An 18,322-nucleotide genomic window follows, 5' to 3' on the forward strand; every position below is an offset into this window, starting at 1 on the left:
TACTATTTTCAGGAAATGACACAATCCAAACTGGACCCTGTTTTGCAGCTGAGGCCCTCCCAGGGTCAAATAGTGGCAGAATAACTTACTGTATCTTACATGCAAAACTCCTGTTCTCTCCCCCACTGCTGAGTTGTGACCTGCTACAACCTGCGTGTGCTTCTCTGCAGAACTGATGCTTTCCCAGCCAATCTCCTTTTCATCCTTGTACTGGTGGATGATTTCTATCCTCTGCCCTGAACTTCTTCACATTGAGCTGCTCTGCCTCTGTTTATTTTCCAGACCATTTCCCCAGTTTGCCAGGACTGTTTCAACACTCTTTCTGCCTGGTTGTGTCTTTTAAAATTCAATAAGCATCTTCTCCATTTCAATACTGAAGTCTTAGGTAAATCAAACAGAGAACCTCTGGTTTTAAATACCACTCATTATTGCCTGCATTAACAGAATCACCTCTATTAATCAGGACATAGATAATGGTTTAGGAGACAACACACCACCCTGGAGCCAACAAGCAACTCTGCAAGTCTCTCCACAGCACGGCTGCAATGTCACCTTGCTTCAGGAAGAAAGCGACTAAGGATTAAACCGGCCTTTGGAAGCTGAGTTTCCCACAGTTACACAATGTTCTAACTGCAGTGCTGGGGCACAGCAGCAGGGCAGTGCCATGCTGCTTCTCACGGCTCTGAGCCAACAAGGGAAAGTCAATTGGCAAGGTTTCCAAACCAACTCTGCGTATCAAATAAAGTGGCTGTGATGTCTGGCCATAGGGGAGTAAGCAAAAATCAGCTACAAAAAGCATTCTCATCACCAGTTTGTGTCAGTTGCCCTCTCCAAAAAGAATATAAGAATACCCTTCTTTGCCACTTCCAGTTACCCCTAAGAAATCATCACCACCATGGCTTACCCCTGAGCCACAGAAACGTCCCAGGCGGGGTGCGGTGCTGTCGTAACCATCGTAGATCTCCATGTAGTCATACCCACAGTCAGCCTCCTCCTCGATCTCAAATGTCTGGAATATCAGCTCCACCCCATACCCATCTTCAGCTACAATCACCCAGTCACAGTTGGACTGTCCTGGGTAGTTGTTGTCCCCAAACTGAGCATGGGAATACAGCTCCTTAGTTTGTACTTCAGCCTTTAAGAGGCCACCACACTCTGAAGGAAAAAGAGGGTACATAATACAGTTTCCCCAGAGGCCCCACCTCACAACAGTGCTTGTATAAAACACATGCACTTTGGTGCAGAGTTTACCTGCAGCCAACCAGGAAGATGCCTCCTCAACAATCTACTCACACATACTCTACCACTCTTAGAATTTGTTTCATTTGTTTGCAGTTGCAGAGATTTCAGAAAACTGAACCTTGGGTAAAACTAAGGTTTCCAAGACCAGTCTGGGCTGCCACAAATAAAAGATTAAGCTTGTGTCTGCCCACAGCACATCTCTGCTTCCACCATAACCCATTTAATATGGACCTTTTCTGTGTGTGGGCCTATACACCTGAGAGGCAATCCCTTGTTGGGCTATGTGATATCACCTCATATTCTGATGACTGCTGAGGGAACAGAAGTGAGCTGCTCCTCAATCAAGCATCTCCAATTTAAATATGAGAAGATGAGCAGGAATGTCTGATATGAAGAGACTCCTCAGCTGAGAAGGAAACTGGCATGAATGGTATGGTGCAAACAACGCTCTGAAAGCTGATAGCACTATTTACAACCAGTTAAAACTCAAGCTACGCTCATTTTGGAGAAAAATCTGTCTGGTTTTGCCTGGCAAACACTACAATGAGAAACCTGATGACACCTCATCACACTGGGGTATTGTCAGGAAACACAGCTTACCTGTGCTGTGCTTTGCCTCGAAGCCTTTTCTTTGTACAGAAGCATCAGAGTAAAACCTGAGGAACATCTTGTTTGTAGAAGCCACCACAGGGTCTGGTTTCTTGCTGCCACAGAAACGGCCAAGGATAGGTGACTTGCTGTTGGGCCCATCATACATTTCTAAGTGGTCATAGGCACATTCCTGGTGCTGTTCAATCTCAAACTCATTGAAGGTCTGCAATAAGAATAGAATAAGGAGAATTAAGAAAGACACCTGTAAATCTGAGTAGCTGTTTAGCAGAGGATGAAATGCCCAGAAAGAAACAGGTCAGACAATATGTCTGTCCAACTCCTCACACACAAAAAAACCCAGAACCACTTGCTTTCAGATGAGACTGATCTCAGACTGGTGGAGCTCAGTTCATAAGTATGTCCTGTGTAGCCTTAGCTCTACTGCCTTGGATGCATGCATGACAATGGTCTTCAATTACAAGCCTTATACACTCTTATTTTGCTGCTGGGAATCCTGCCTAATGCACCGAATGGGCAATTGTTCCATATTACTTCCTCCAAGGACCCCTTTGGATCCAGGCATTATTTCCCCCAAGGGCATGGACTAGCTGCATAGCTTTGGGCATGTCCTGCCATATGTATCAGTCTGCACCATAAAATGGGGCTAATGCATCCTCCCCACAGGGGCTGAGAACTGGCACTGCCCTCACCTTATGTGAAGGTGGTCCCAACAGAGTGGCTCGCAAGGAGGGATAGGGAGGAGAGGGCATGATCCCAAGTGCCTGTTATACCTTCTGTTAACAGAGCAGGCAGTGCTCCACAGGCATCACCTCCTGGAGTCTCCTCTAAGCTGCTTCATCTTCTCATGTGCCTCTGAGACTTTCTGCCCATTCCTAGCCCAGAGGCAGCCTCCTGGGACCCCCTCCACCTAGCATCTCACATAGGGCCTGTGTGGATTAACCTTTCCTCTCACATGATGGCAGGGAGATATCACTTCAGCATGGCATTATCCAGCCTGCTTCTCCCCTCTCGCTCTTTGTTACTCACTACTTTCACTCGGTGGCCAGGTGTTGCAGAGATATTCCAGGTGCACTCTTTCCGGCTAGGGTACTTGTCAGGCCAGTTTGGACTGCTCATCATTCCCTCTGCGCTGCTCAGTTTGTGCTCGCAACCAGCTTGAGAGAGAGAGATCACAAGATGGAGGCATCGAGGCAGGTCTCACAAGGGAACTGTGTTGCTGTATTGTCCTACATGCTCCTCCCTGCCCACTGAAACCCTCAACAGGGCAGAAACAGGGAAGGTTTCAATCACTGAATACAGTCTTTTAGGATTACTGCATAGTTCTGGGTGGGTCTGTCCCTAGAAAGGTCTATACTTCTGATACCCCAGAGTGCAGCCAGACTAGGTGGTTGAGCTAATCAGAGAGCTGGTGAAATAGGTCATCTTACTTTCCTCTTCCTCCTCTCCTGTTCCTCCATCTCTTCTCCCCTGCTCCCAGTGACATGGTCTCCACTGTGTTGACTCTGGTGCTATCTGAGCCCTGTCTGAGCTGTTTGTTTTGCTGGCTCAGCAAGTTGAATCAGCTCATGAAGAAATCAGGCAAGCAGAGACCATACAAAGGCAGGCCATGGAAGCACATAGCCAGGGGTGGGGTGTAAAAAGAAAGAAATTTTTGAAAGCAGCGAACTGTTAGATCAGCTCAGTCTCTCTCTTCTGACTGAATCTAAGGCTTAAATGATAACAGGAGCAACAAGTCAACAACAAGGTGATGTTTCTGGTGTGCTTAATGGCTTCTTTTGCTAGCCCAGCTTCTTACTCCCACCCTGTCCATCCCCATGGCCATGTGGAGGGCCAGACTGGGGAACAGATCCAGCTAAAAAAAAACCCTCTTTTTGCTTTTGCTGGAGAGTTTTTCAGCTAAATCAGTGCTCCAGCCTGGTACACCACCCAGCTGTACAAACATGCTTCCAACATGGGGCAGGAAGCACTCTGGATCAAGAAGTGTTTGAGAATAAAGACAGCTTAACTTGCCTGGATGTAAGGAGTGGGGGTCTTACCTTCTTTGCAATCATGGCCGTTTTCATGCAACATGAACCCATTTCTGCAATGGCATACATAGCTCCCAAAAGTGTTCATACATTCGTGCTGGCAGCCACCATTATCTTTGGAGCATTCGTCCTTGTCTGGGCAGGATCAAACCAACAAATACTGAGTTGCCAGTGAGGGACAGGCTACTGCAGTTGCCAGCTGTGAGTCCCATATCCAAACTGGCAGATACCAAAGCAAACCTTAAATGTCTGCTGCTGGATTAGTCCAGTCACATTTTTAGCCTCAGGTACAATTCTTTCCAATTGTCTTTCATTCCATAAAATGCATCACAAATGTGTTTTATTAAATATTGTAGGCTTTGAATGATTAAATAGTCCTATCATTAACAGAAACCTAAGAGCAATGCCTCATTATTTTAGAATAGGGTTCAGGAGAAATATCACACAAATTTACCTGCCTAGGCAAAAAATCCACTGGCCCATCTTTAAATTTTCAAGTTCCTATATACTCTGATGAGCCCTCATCTTTAAATAGCTTTGTCTGAAAGCACAAGGAACCACACAGAAAAGAGGTTCTAAGGTATGAGCTGTTCTCTGAAGCTGCAATATGTCCCAGTGGATTTTCACTCCTCTGTGTTCAGCTCTATGCAGAAGCTACAGGGCCAAAGAAGGGCCTGTTTTTTTCACCCTTACGGGACAGTGGCACATGTAGGTAGCAGAGAAAAGGGAAGATCAGACACTTCTATTCCACCTTTTCCATGAGCAAATACAAGCAGTTTGGCTTAGAAAAATTCAGGCTTACAGTACAGGGAAAGGATCCAGAAAGCACAGTGAAAGTCACTTACTGTGGTTAGCACCCTCCCACTATCTACAGTTCCCTTCACAAACTGATCCAGCTGAAAAAAAAGTGGGATTTTGTCCCTACTGCTCTTCATGGCAGGTGTTCCTGAATCTCACTGCTCTGAGCATAGAATCTGTTCTCAATTTCCAGTCCAGTTTCATTTATGACCAGCTTATCTCCATTTTCTCTTGTGCCAGTGCTCTCCCTGGACTGCATTACCTTCCTCTGTCTCTTCACCCCCAAACATATTTCTAGATAAAACATACCCTACCTCATCCTTCCTCTTGTTAGACTTAATAAGCCAGTCCTCTTGCTCTGATTCTCCTCTGCATCTGCCTTAATTTGAGGTCATTTTGCCTGAGTAGCTGTAGATTGCTCTACTCAAAAATATTAATACTGATCTGCTTCTGCTGAAAATACAGCATGGAACTGAAATTCCACTTTCACATAATCTCTGTAAATGCCTGCCACAAGGTGCATCACTGAAGCAAAGAGCTATGAATGGTTCAGACCAGGGGATTAGAAACCTCCAATAGCATGCAAAGCTTAGAAGGAAGGATTGCAGTACAGAAGACTTCTGGAAATTTTCTAGCTCTTCTAGTTTCAGAGAGAAAGCTAGTCTCTAATGACTCCTGAGGCAGAAAGAACTTCTGGGATCAGGTTTCCCATTGCTTCCTACTGCAAGGGTCTGGGAGCATTGATGAAATCCATACACCTTTCTGACACCACACTGTGAAACTGGACCATACACTGTGCTGAGAAACAAAGATGAAAAAAGACACAGCACAGAACAACCATACTTTTTAGACGTAAATTACCATGTAATCCATTGCCTAATTTAACAGGAGCTTGAAGAAAATTCACCAAAAACAAGAGTTTCAGTCAGAGAAGACAGCCAAGCAACGGAGAGAAAACAGCCACATACCAGAGAAGAAGTGAACTTTGAACCCTTTCTTGGAGACTGTGTTGTCTGATTTGAACTCAAGCCTCATGTTGTTGCCGTATGATGTGATTACTTCAGGTTTCTCCGACCCACAGAATTTGCCGTGCAGTTTGGAGTCAGAAGCCAACCCACTGCGAACCTCAACATAGTCATATTTACAGACCTGTCAAGAAAGGAGGAGGTTTCTCAGCTCAATGGAGTCAGAACAGAGCATTTCAGAGGAAGGGGACAGAGGCTTGAGTGACAACGAAAGGAAACACCCTTATACTCAAGCATGCTCCTAATTTCCCCAAATTTTGTTCTGAGTGTCCTCACCCCCTTCCCTTGCCGCCCCAGTCTTACAGCATGGGTGTGTTTGTCAGAATAGCAGGGGTTCCATTTAATTTAGCTAAAATAATTACTTCCTCCTTATCTGAAAGCTTGACAGCCTTGACTGAACTTCAGCAGCCTGTTGAATTAGAGAAGAGCCACTGCTCCCATCTACAGTGGGGGAAGCAAGACCTGAATGCTTTGTTCAGAATCCACCCTTGGCAGGGCAGAGAACTCTATTTTATTTTGTTTATCCTGGACCAATGGAACTACCTCATTGTTCATTTCCAATGACCTCCCTACAAAAGCAGCCCAGGGGGGAAAACACCAAATAGGAAAACACCTACATTCAAAACTAGAGAGAAGATAGAGAAAAGAAGCCCATTTATAATAAAACAGCTTCAGTCCTTCCACTCGCTAGGGAAAACAGATCCAGACTTCAAGGAAAACAATTACTGCTAATGGCTCTCAATGGCTGGGAAACAACCAGAAGCTCCATCAGTGGGACACATAGTCTCTAATTCCTTGTACCCCAAAGACTTATTCAGTTCTGGGTTATCTAACAATTACACCTCCGAGACACAGGGACTGGTTACGTACATCATTGCCTTCCAGCTCAAACACTTCGAACTGCAGAGAGATCCGGTACTGGGCTGGAGCTACCACCTGCCAGACGCAGTTTTTGTTAGTAGGATATTCCTTGGGCCATCCAGGGCTAGTGATGGTCCCATTGAGCTTGGTGATGAAGCCCCCACAGGCAGCTGGAGAGGCAATAAATGAACACAAGGTTTACTTGGTTCTGTTCAGACAGAGTTTGGGCCACATTGTTAGCTAGAAAATGAATCAGACCCTGGTTGGTGACACATTTCAAATCCCAGCCTTCAGAACAACTGTTAAAATGGGGGGAGCTATGGAGAAGACAGAAACTTTACTTGCTATAAATTACAAATGAAGCACATACAGCCAGTCCATGGCCCTAAGAGCCACTTTAACTGTGTAAGATTGGTCTCCATTATACTCTGTGGCCTTGGGTTTACTGTGAATCAGCAGACTTGACGTACACAACACAGCTGGGAAGGCCAGCTTAGTAAGTTTACCCATATCTCTGATAGAATTCAAATGCCTGACCTTTGTACCCTCAAGCAAACAGTTGTAGCCCCAATCAAAAGCATGGAGAATGATGACACTGTCCTACCAACCTTTGAAGTTCACCAGCAATTGATTAACTAGAAGATAATGGAATCCTAGGGAAGACACCTTTGTCAGCTCTTTGGTAGCTTGTTACACGTGGGCAGCATCTTCACTAGGGAAAACTGATGACAGGGGAGAGACAGCTCTATTCTCCCATTTCCTTTAAAAATTCAAGACATTTCAGCTTCATCCTCCTGAGGGAGGACATGGCTTTTACATCAAAGGAATCAACCTCAGTTTGCTCTTTTGATGCAAAATTCTACCTGCGATGAAGCATTTTTTTCCTTGCTGTTTCCTGGTGGTAACGAGATAAGGCCAGATCCTCAAAATTCACAGCAATAAAATCTTCCTGTGTCTTGGTCCCAGTATCATTTTGCATTAAGAGAACTAACTAAAGCAGCGGGTGATTGTTGTGGGGGACTCCCTGCTACAGGGGACGGAGGCATCTATCTGTCGACCTGACCTCTTGTCTAGAGAGGTTTGTGGCCTGCCAGGGGCTCGTGTGAGAGATGTCATGCAAAGACTGCCTAGGCTCGTCCATTCTTCGGACTATTACCCACTGCTGCTCTTCCATGTGGGCGCCAATGACACCAAGGGCAAACTGGAGACCATCAAGCAGGATTTCAGAGCTCTGGGGATGGTGGTCAAGGGTCTGGGAGTCCAGGTCATCTTCTCCTCAATCCTGCCAGTGAGGGGGATGGATGAGAGGAGGAGGAGACGGACTTTCCAGGTTAACGACTGGCTGCGCCGCTGGTGTCAGCAACAGGGTTTTGGTTTCTACGACCATGGGACCCTGTTTGAAGATCGACAACTGATGGCGAGAGATGGGATCCACCTCACGAAGCGGGGCACGCGGGTCTTTGCCAACAGGTTGGCCAACCTGGTAAGGAGGGCTTTAAACTAGGAAAGATGGGGGAAGGGGAGAGTTATAGTGACAGGGTAGTTGGCAAAAGACTGCTCAAGTCAGGATGCCTCCAACAGGTGAATGCAGCCAGGGAAGTGCGCATGGGATGTGGCTATGGAGGACCCTCTTTTACCCCTCCTGGGAAACCTGCATGCTCGATCACCTCCCTGAAATGCCTGTACACCAATGCACACAGCATGGGGAACAAACAGGAAGAACTAGAGATGTGTGTGCAGTCGCAGGGCCATGATCTCATTGCCATTACAGAGACATGGTGGGATAGCTCGCATGACTGGAGTGCTGTCATGGATGGCTACGTGCTTTTTAGGAAAGACAGGCCAGGAAAGCGAGGTGGTGGAGTTGCTCTTTATGTGAGAGAGCAACTGGAATGTATTGAGCTGTGCCTAGGGGTGGATGAAGAGCGAGTCGAGAGCTTATGGGTAAGGATCAAAGGGCAGGCTAGCATGGGTGACACTGTTGTGGGTGTTTACTACAGGCCACCTGATCAGGATGAGGAAGTCGATGAGGCCTTCTACAGACAACTGGAAGTAGCCTCACGATCCCAGGCCCTGGTTCTCATGGGGGACTTCAACCACCCCGATATCTGCTGGAAAGACAACACAGCTAGGCACAAACAGTCCTGGAGGTTCCTGCAGAGCATTGGTGACAACTTCTTGACACAGGTGGTGGAGGAGCCAACAAGGAGAGGTGTGCTGCTGGACCTCGTACTAACAAACAAAGAAGGACTGGTGGAAGATGTGAAGGTCGGGGGCTGCCTTGGCTGCAGTGACCATGAGATGGTGGAGTTCAGGATCCTGCGAGGAGGCAGCAGGACACCAAGTAGGATCGCAACCCTGGACTTCAGGAGAGCAAACTTTGGCCTCTTCAGGGACCTACTTGGAGTAATCCCATGGGTGAGGGCCCTAGAAGGAAGGAGTGTTCAAGAGAGCTGGTTAATATTCAAACATCACTTCCTCCAGGCTCAAGAGCGGTGCATCCCTATGAGTAGGAAGTCAAGCAAAGGAGGCAGGAGACCTGCATGGATGAGCAAGGAGCTCCTGGCAAAACTCAACCAGAAGAAGGAAGTCTACAGAAAGTGGAAAGGGGGACAGGCCACTTGGGAGGAATATAGGAACGTTGTCAGAGTATGCAGGGATGCAACGAGGAAGGCTAAGGCCCGTTTGGAATTAAATCTGGCAAGGCATGTCAAGGACAGCAAGAATGGCTTCTTCAAATACGTCAGTAGCAAGAGGAAGACTAGGGAAAATGTGGGCCCTTTGCTGAATGGGGTGGGTGCCCTGGTGACGAAGGATACGGAGAAGGCAGAGTTACTGAATGACTTCTTGCTTCAGTCTTTACTGCTCAGGCCAGCCCTCAGGAACCCCAGATCCTGGAGGCAAGAGAGAAAGTCTGGAGAGAGGAAGACTTTCCCTTGGTGGAGGAGGAGTGGGTTAGAGATCATTTAAGCAAACTTGACACCCACAAATCCATGGGCCCTGATGGGATGCACCCACGAGTGCTGAGGGAGCTGGCGGACATTATTGCTAAGCCACTCTCCATCATCTTTGAAAGGTCATGGAGGACAGGAGAGGTGCCTGAAGACTGGAAGAAAGCCAATGTCACCCCAGTCTTTAAAAAGGGCAAGAAGGAGGACCCAGGGAACTACAGGCCAGTCAGCCTCACCTCCATCCCTGGAAAGGTGATGGAGCAGCTCATCCTGGAAGCCATCTCCAAGCATGTGGAGGAAAAGAAGGTGATCAGGAGTAGTCAGCATAGCTTCACCAAGGGGAAATCATGCCTAACCAATCTGATAGCCTTCTATGATGGAATGACTGGCTGGGTAGATGAGGGGAGAGCAGTGGATGTTGTCTACCTAGACTTCAGCAAGGCTTTTGACACTGTCTCCCATAGCATCCTCGTAGACAAGCTCAGGAAGTGTGGGTTAGATGAGTGGACAGTGAGGTGGATTGAGAACTGGCTGAATGGCAGAGCTCAGAGAGCTGTGATCAGTGGCACAGAGTCTAGTTGGAGGCCTGTAGCTAGCGGTGTCCCCCAGGGGTCAGTACTGGGTCCAGTCTTGTTCAACTTCTTCATCAATGACCTGGATGAAGGCACAGAGTGCACCCTCAGCAAGTTTGCTGACGATACAAAACTGGGAGGAGTGGCTGATACACCAGAGGGCTGTGCTGCCATTCAGAGGGACCTGGACAGGCTGGAGAGGTGGGCGGAGAGGAACCTCATGAAGTTCAACAAAGGGAAGTGCAGGGTCCTGCACCTAGGAAGGAATAACCCCATGCACCAGGACAGGTTGGGGGTTGACCTGCTGGAAAGCAGCTCTGCGGAGAAGGACCTGGGAATCCTGGTGGACAACAAGTCGACCATGAGCCAACAATGTACCCTCATGGCAAAGACAGCCAATGGTATGCTGGGGTGCATCAGAAAGAGTGTTGCCAGCAGGTCGAGGGAGGTGATTCTCCCCCTCTACTCAGCCCTGGTGAGGCCACATCTGGAGTACTGCGTCCAGTTCTGGGCTCCCCAGTACAAGAGGCATGTGGCACTACTGCAGCAAGTCCAGCAAAGGGCTACAAAGATGATTAGGGGACTGGAGCATCTCTCTTATGAGGAAAGGCTGAGAGAGCTTGGCCTGTTTAGCTTGGAGAAGAGAAGGCTGAGAGGAGATCTTATCAATGTGTACAAGTATCTGAAGGGAGGGTGTCGAGAGGATGGGACCAGACTCTTTTCAGTGGTGCCGAGCGACAGGACACGAGGCAACGGGCACAAACTGAAACACAGACACTTCCATCTGAACATGAGAAAAAACTTCTTCACTGTGAGGGTGACAGAGCACTGGAACAGGTTGCCCAGAGAGGTTGTGGAGTCTCCTTCTCTGGAGATATTCAAAACGCGCCTGGATGCAATCCTGTGCAATGTGCTCTAGGTGACCCTGCTTGAGCAGGGGGGTTGGACTAGATGATCTCCAGAGGTCCCTTCCAACCTCAGCGATTCTGTGATTTAAATAAATTTCTGTGAAACCCAAAGGAGCAGCTTCAACGCAAAAAGTGCAGTGAAGCTGCTTATTAACCACAAGTGTTTTAGGGCTGTGTTAAAGCACAAAGGGAAACATGACACCAAGGGTGTTGATGGTAGAGTCAAACAAAACAGACAAATGAAAACTGCACAAAGCATTTTGATTTTCACCCAAACTTTCCAATCCATTTGCTTATTACCTTTAGCACTTCACTAGTTTTACCAGAGCAAGAACAACCATTTCCTCCAGCGGGGCCTAGCTTTTATCTGAGAGACCAGATGGCTAAACTTACATCCCCCTGCATCAGGGTGAGCACAGCTGTCTGGGTTGGGGATTATTCAGCTATATGGACCATCCCTGTGTCACATGAGAGTAGGCAGCAGCAACACAAAGGGGAGTCACACAGTCCTTACCACAGATCTGTACCTCTAGCTGTCTGCTCAGTAACATAGACCTGCTCTATGCTGAAAAGGCAGGAGAGCACTAGATCTCCATCCTAAGGTATCAGACCAGGAGCTTTAGCCCCTTCATTCTTAGTCTGTGTCTCAAAGGAAGAAATTTTCCTGCAGTTTCCAGTGTAGGCCCCAAAACTAAAAATTGTGTCTGTGGCGTGCTCTCAGTATCCAGATGTAGTGCATTTTATCTTCACTATGCTGTTGCCTATTGCATTACATTTTGTATAGTAACACCTGGAGGAGCAAAAGCAATCAACTTTGATGTGCATCACTACAATTTCAAAGGCTACTCTCTCTGTACTGCCCACAAATGGAGTTTGAAATAGGAGGTTAAGAGTGAAGTCCAGAAAATGCCTGCCAGGTTACACCAACTGACTTGCTCGGAACTTCAAGAAATTATTTAAAAAATAAGGTATGGCTTCCAAAGGTCTTTTGCATGCACCTAATTGCTCCCACAAAGTCAACGTCACCTTTGCTCAACAGATTGGCAAAAGCAGAAGCCAGGGCAAACCAGGTCACTTTGAGAGTCCCGTTCACAGTGTGTGGAGTTCCCTAAACTATCTCAGCTGTCGGGGAAAAACTAAGAGATAAGACCAATGTGTGGATTTCACAACACTGGTAGCTGTACTGTTTGCGGAAGTAAACACTTGTTGCAAGAGACTGGTTGTATAACTACAGTGCTGACGGAAACAGCTTCTATCAAACAAGAAGGCTTTTTTCTTATCAAAAGACTGGAATTGACTCATTACCCATTTTGCATGGGTAAACATTGATATTTTAGTCTACAGTAAGAAGTACTTTAAAATTTTTCAGCCTTGGATTGAAATACTTTGATTCTGTAGTGCTGCTGTCATGCCATCTGGTAGTCAGAGTTACTGTCTTCTACTGGTTTCTCATCTGAGATTCACCTCCCAGGACACACTTGGACCACTCAACTGTCACAAGTTAATGGCCCCTCTCTATAGTGCATTTTGGGAGCTCTAATCAGACCATGGATCCCAGACCATAAAGGACAACAGGTTTAAGAGGGATTTAGGCAGCAGAGAATCAGAGTATTTTCAGTTCTTCGCTCCAAACCCGATTTAAATGGGAAATGTTGACAAAAGAAAATACTTAGTAGGGCAGGTACACAGAAACAAAGAAGATGGAGGGGAAAGGAAAATCATCTCCAAGCTAGTTCAATTTCATTATTAGCTGTAGTACCCATCCTAAAGACAGATGCCTCAATTTGTAGGCTACTCACCTTCACAGCTCTTCTTATCGGCAGTCAGCTCATAGCCAGGCTCACAGGTACACTTGTAGCTGCCCAGTGTATTCTCACAGAGCTGCTCACACCCACCATTGTCTGGCAGAGAACATTCATCCATTTCTGCCAGGAGAAAACAGAACAAGTCACACTTTCCAAGAACTCAAATCCCCTCACATTTTCTTAGGCAACACTTCTGGACAGAAAGACCAGAGCCCTGACTGACAAGTAGAGCCCATGGACCAGGCACTGCAGCAAACCTGACAAGTGCTAAAGCATTCCTGCCACCAAAAACTCAAAGGCTAAAAATTATTGTCATCAGCTGCAGGGTCCAACAGTGTTTTTTCTAGACAGAAGCAGGAAAACATGGTCTCCTGTAAAGACTTCACTGTATTTTGTTCTCATTTGCCTTTGTTTTTGTGTTTGTTTGTTTGTTTTTATTTTTTATTCCTCATGCTCTTGAGTGACTTGACGTATCAAAAACCAGCTCATTATAGTGCCCATGATAATGGAGCTGTGGATGGGAAGTCATACCCCACTGAAAAAAGCACAGCAAAGGAGCTGGGAGGACATGCAAATTGTTCTTCCTGTTTGTAGACATATTAGTTGCTATCCTTGACTTTGCAGTCAGGTTCTCCCAATCAGATCTCAACAATCCAAGCTGACATTTTAATATATAGCCAGCCAGATTTACTAGCTTCTCACCCTGGCTCCTGATCCCATGTGCATTCCTTAACAGACAGTTTTATGAACATGCTCCAGTAAAAGTTAATGCTATGTAGACCAAACGGGAACAGTCCTGATAGCACTGTCTTCCTCAAAGCCTTCCTACAGTCAGGAACTCTCTGCTGTAACAGTTCCAGTCCAAACAGATTTCATTCTCCTGTTTCTATTTGTGGACTTACTATTAAGAAAGCATTGCTTTGCTGCTCCATGCTTGGGCACATTACAATAGCTTCTAATATGGCTGTTGAATCATTTGCCAAGAGAAAAGAGAGGCTGCAGCTTCTACAATCATCAAAACCCCCCATCTTCACGAAGGTCTTCACCAAAAGAGGGACATAAATGCTGGTGTCCTGGCCTTGGGCAGTTATATTTTACAAAGTATTTTCTTTCCTCTAACATTTGCCATCAAGAAGAAAGGTACAATGTGAGTGTAAGACAAGCACATCACTAACATTTCAACCATATAGAGATCAGGCTTCAGTGATACAAACTATCTGTCACTAAAATTAAGATAAGTAATGAAGAATAGTCTTAGAGCTTTCTCTTGAGATATACATAGCAGGAGCGACATCAGATAATTGCTCCTCTTATCTTCATGACACTGTCGTCTTGGATCTGACCAAAGACTTACCCTCTGTGATCTGGCTGTTTGCAGGTTTATTTTCACTGAAAAGCTAGAAGTTAGCACTGCATGTTCTCACAGGGCACTAATTTCAGTTTGATCCTTAACTCTGTTTTCTTTAAGCTATTTTCTTTCCCAACATTGTAAGACATGTAATTGTAGCTCTGTACACAATTCATTAAGGCAAAGCTGCATCAATGCTCAGTCAGCTGAGGATGGCAGTCTGCAGGCTGCCTGCAGAGCCATCTAATTTGTTCATTTACTTCATTTATGGAGCAGCTGCCAGGCACAATCCCTCTGGATACAGCAGACTTCAGGTTCCAACTTGAAACTCCACATGGAGCGTGCAGGTATGTCTACACAGTTTTTGCAAATCGACATCAATAAGCTCTGCCCACAAGGCAACCTGGCTAGAAGCTGCATAGCTACAGCTACTGTGGTGCTTGGCCCAAGTGAATACACTTTGCCCCTCAGCTGGACTTACTAGCATGGACTCAGCAACACCATAAACATCCATGAGCTACAGCTGTGTGTCTGACCAGACGCTGCAAGATCTAGTCTGCCAGCAAAAACTGCATAGACAATACCTTTGTCTGATATTGCACTAGCAGTGCATGTTTATGCATTCCCCCCTCCCCCCCTCCCAAAAAAAATCAAAATCTATTTCTGGGCATCTTTATCCCAAGGAAACATCCCAGAGGCAGGTGTACTCTACAAACTTGCAGGAAAGCCTCATATTATACAAACTGACTTGCTACAGGCCAAGAAGTCTCTGGCTAGTGCTAGTCCCCAGAAGATGTCTGTGCCACACAGTCAGTCTTTCAGAGCTCCTGAAAGAGGCCAACACATCTTTGGGAAGAAGTACTAACTGTGTCTTTACGGAATCTGAGAAATTTAAAGAGGGGAATCCAAGCACTGTGAGAGCTGTCCAGCATCTGGAATGAAACATTACAGTATTTGCCAGTGATCTTTTAATCACCCTAAATGGAAGACAAAAGTTAAAGTAGAAGTAAAGAAAGGACTTATATAATCCAAATACTGGCATTGCAACTATTAGGTTCAGACACAGGTGTACAGAAATAAGAGAGAAACATGATTCTATCCACCTCACAGCAGCTCCAGCAAGTATTTTCCAAAGCAGCTAGATACTTGCTTCTTGCCTCTATTAAGCCACCAGAATGCTTGGAAAGGTCCAGCTCTTAAGCAAAACCTTTGTCTTGGCTCACATCTTACTGAAGAGGATCTCTGTTTAGGAACACATTTGTCTCCTAAAGCTCTCAAATTTTCCCTGGTATTCTACATGCATTCAAATTTTCCCTCTCTCCAAAGTTTTCTTTTGGCATATAACTTTAGACAGCTGTTTTCAACACTTTTTGTATAGTACTAGTAACCTTCTTTGAAAACGTCAGTGTCCCCTGGCATGGATAAATGGGGGTCACATGCTGTTCAGCTTTGAAATACAAGGTGTTAGTGCCTGTGCAGCTACTTACCTATAGATGAATTGCTAACATTTTTTGAGGCAGGCACTCTGTCTCATCAGGGAGGCAGTGTTCATGCCTCAGCATCAACCCCGTATACACTCTCAAAGCACTCTGCCTGTAAATTTGACATTGGCAGTTGTACAGACAAGACTAATAACTTTCAACTAAAAATAGATATAATGGTAACCAATCGCTTTGGTATGACAGTAGGTTAAGCAATGAATGATCCCTAACTTTGATCTTGAGAGGTACCAGATCACATACCTTTAAAGAAATTTGCTGCAAAGCCTGCTTTATTGATGGTTGCATCTGATGCAAACTTCATCCACACTTTATTTGAGCTGGATTTGACATCTTCTGGCTTCTCATAGCCACAGAAGTGGCCGATCAACGGGCTGTATTCAGTGAGGCCATCTCGAATCTCCAGGTAGTCATAAGAACATGCGTCATGCCATTCGATCTGCAAAGGGAAAGGGCTGTGCCTGTACCTCACTAGTATGAGTGCTCTGAGTCCTAGCTACTCAGACTTTGCTCACCAACCAGCTTCCAAAGAAGCATCCCAAACAACTGATCACAACTAGGCCCTTGCATCATGGTGTCATTGAACATTCCTGCAGCTGAAACCACATTCAAGCACAGGCACATGTCAGTTCTACTGCCATTTCATGGCTATCCCCCCATGAAACTTGATCCCTGACTATCTACAGGCTGCTTTGCCATAAGAAGCTGTAAGGGACAGAGTAGAACAACTACAAACAAAAAGGCTCAAGGAATAGCCCTGAAGTCACAGCTAGGAGGTAGTGGTGTCAGTCCTCTCCTGGACTGTACACAAGCCATAGTGTCCTGTGGGCTAGATGGGACTTACATATCAACCCAGATCCTGTCCACTCCTGTCTATGACTTATACATTAGTAGTCAGCAAACAGATCATAGGGCTTCTGGCCAAGGGTCTAATACATCCTATAAATTGCTGGCCTGAACCATGATGTTTCTTTGGAGAGTCACAAATATGCTGAAATATGCCAAGCCCCAGTGAGAGCAACAGCAATTTTTTGCCTGGGTTACAATCATTCAACTTCATTTGACCAGAGTGAAAGGACAGGGATTCATGCTCCCCTACTTAACACGATCAACTATTTTGTGCCCCTTCTAATTCCTCCTGTCTAGAGTAAAATTTTTCAAAAACTCATCATATTTTAACCTTGGCTTGAAAATCTCTGAGAAATCTTCTGGTGAGGAGAAATAATGTTCTGAACTATTCAGAAGACTTCTTTAAGCAAAACATGCTATTATTTAAATCACTTCCTTTTTAATTTTAAAGGACCTATAGAGCTGTAATAACCATTCAAGAGCTTACAATGACCCTTCTCACCTCAAAGGCTTGAAATGTGATTCCTATGTGAAAGCCTTCAGAAACTATGATCTTCCAGATGCACTCTTTGGAAGGTCTGTAGTCGTCTGGGTAATTGGGAGATTGGATTTGGCCAGCATCTTTGTGAATTTCTCCACCACAAATAGCTTCATAAAAAACAAACAGCAAAAACACAAGATTACAGGCTTTTCCTTAGCTAAAGCCTGCTCCAAACATGGCCGCCTTCTTCATTCAAATCTATATTGATAGCGCTTATTTCATAAAGGGAATACACAAGCCATGGAAGTTTTTACAAATCTAACGTTTTATCTTAGTGACTGTGTCTTCTGTTTTGCTGTACCAACCTCCTTAGAAGGTGAACAAATGGGGACAGAGAAGATTTATGTATTTGTGTGTTTCACAGCGCTGGTCACCTTCATAACTACTTAACACCTGGTATCAGCACTAAGGACCAAGAAAAGATGTAAAATAACAAATCAAAAAAAGTTGCAAATCTAATCCAGCCACACGATGGCAATATTAACAAGCACGAAGAGAGCGGTTCACCAGGAGACCATCAGGCTGGCTGCTGGGAATGAAAACTTAAGCTTTGTGGTAAATGCAGAAATTAATAGGTTTAAAGGCCAAGAACAGATAACTAAATATAAAATCTAGCTTAATACAAGAGTAGCAGAGACCTCAAAGACAATATCAGTTCTGCAGGACTGTATAACAGGTTAATACCTGTGTTACTCCACGGTCAAAGACACACACACACACACACAGAGTTAAAGGTGGCAAATGAATGTTTTGGCTGTGCTTAAAATCAAGCAAATGCAAACCACTGACGGAAAGTACAAGAGAAATGACCTTGCAATGGCACCTGTTGAACATCAGTCTCCCTCACACTCAGGATCTCCCCACAATGCATTATGTTAGCAGTTCAGCTGAGGGTCTCCCTACAATGTCCCAAAGAGTGCTTGTGTGAGGTTATGCTGTCTTGGTTTTGCCTGGTGAATTACTAACATTTAACAGTTACCTATTTAAAAGCACTCTTTTGCTGAGGCAGCGCTGATTTTTTTGCTGTAGAATACAGTGCTAAGGCCAAACACCATGAAATACCTTTAACTAAAATTTAGCTGCAGAACACAGTTTAGATTGTAGTTCAAGTTTATATATTCAGAGCTAGAAGTGGTGCCAAAAAAGAGCCACTGGGGGACTGTGCAAGGAACTGTCATGCCCACCTAACAGAAAGAGGACTACCAAAGCAAAGTAGAAGACAATTGTTTAACAGTCACAAAACTGTCAGCCAGCACACAGTATTTTCTCTATTCATTGCAGTAG

General features: G+C 45.4%; 1 protein-coding gene across 2 annotated transcripts in view; it reads right to left on the minus strand.

Moving 5' to 3' along the window:
* Positions 1-18,322, minus strand: part of TLL2 (tolloid like 2) — a 41,834-nt gene that overhangs the window by 3,915 nt on the left and 19,597 nt on the right. For both annotated transcript variants that reach the window (XM_067299957.1, XM_067299958.1), the window contains exons 6-14: positions 17,000-17,145; positions 15,892-16,087; positions 12,796-12,921; positions 6,575-6,735; positions 5,648-5,828; positions 3,891-4,016; positions 2,881-3,008; positions 1,843-2,056; positions 905-1,155 (exon numbers count right to left, since the gene is read on the minus strand). In XM_067299957.1, coding sequence (XP_067156058.1) covers positions 905-1,155; positions 1,843-2,056; positions 2,881-3,008; positions 3,891-4,016; positions 5,648-5,828; positions 6,575-6,735; positions 12,796-12,921; positions 15,892-16,087; positions 17,000-17,145 — 1,529 coding nt within the window. The remainder of the gene's footprint in view (positions 1-904; positions 1,156-1,842; positions 2,057-2,880; positions 3,009-3,890; positions 4,017-5,647; positions 5,829-6,574; positions 6,736-12,795; positions 12,922-15,891; positions 16,088-16,999; positions 17,146-18,322) is intronic.

The sequence above is a fragment of the Apteryx mantelli genome, chromosome 7, assembly GCF_036417845.1.
Source record: "Apteryx mantelli isolate bAptMan1 chromosome 7, bAptMan1.hap1, whole genome shotgun sequence".
Taxonomy (NCBI): Eukaryota; Metazoa; Chordata; class Aves; order Apterygiformes; family Apterygidae; genus Apteryx; species Apteryx mantelli.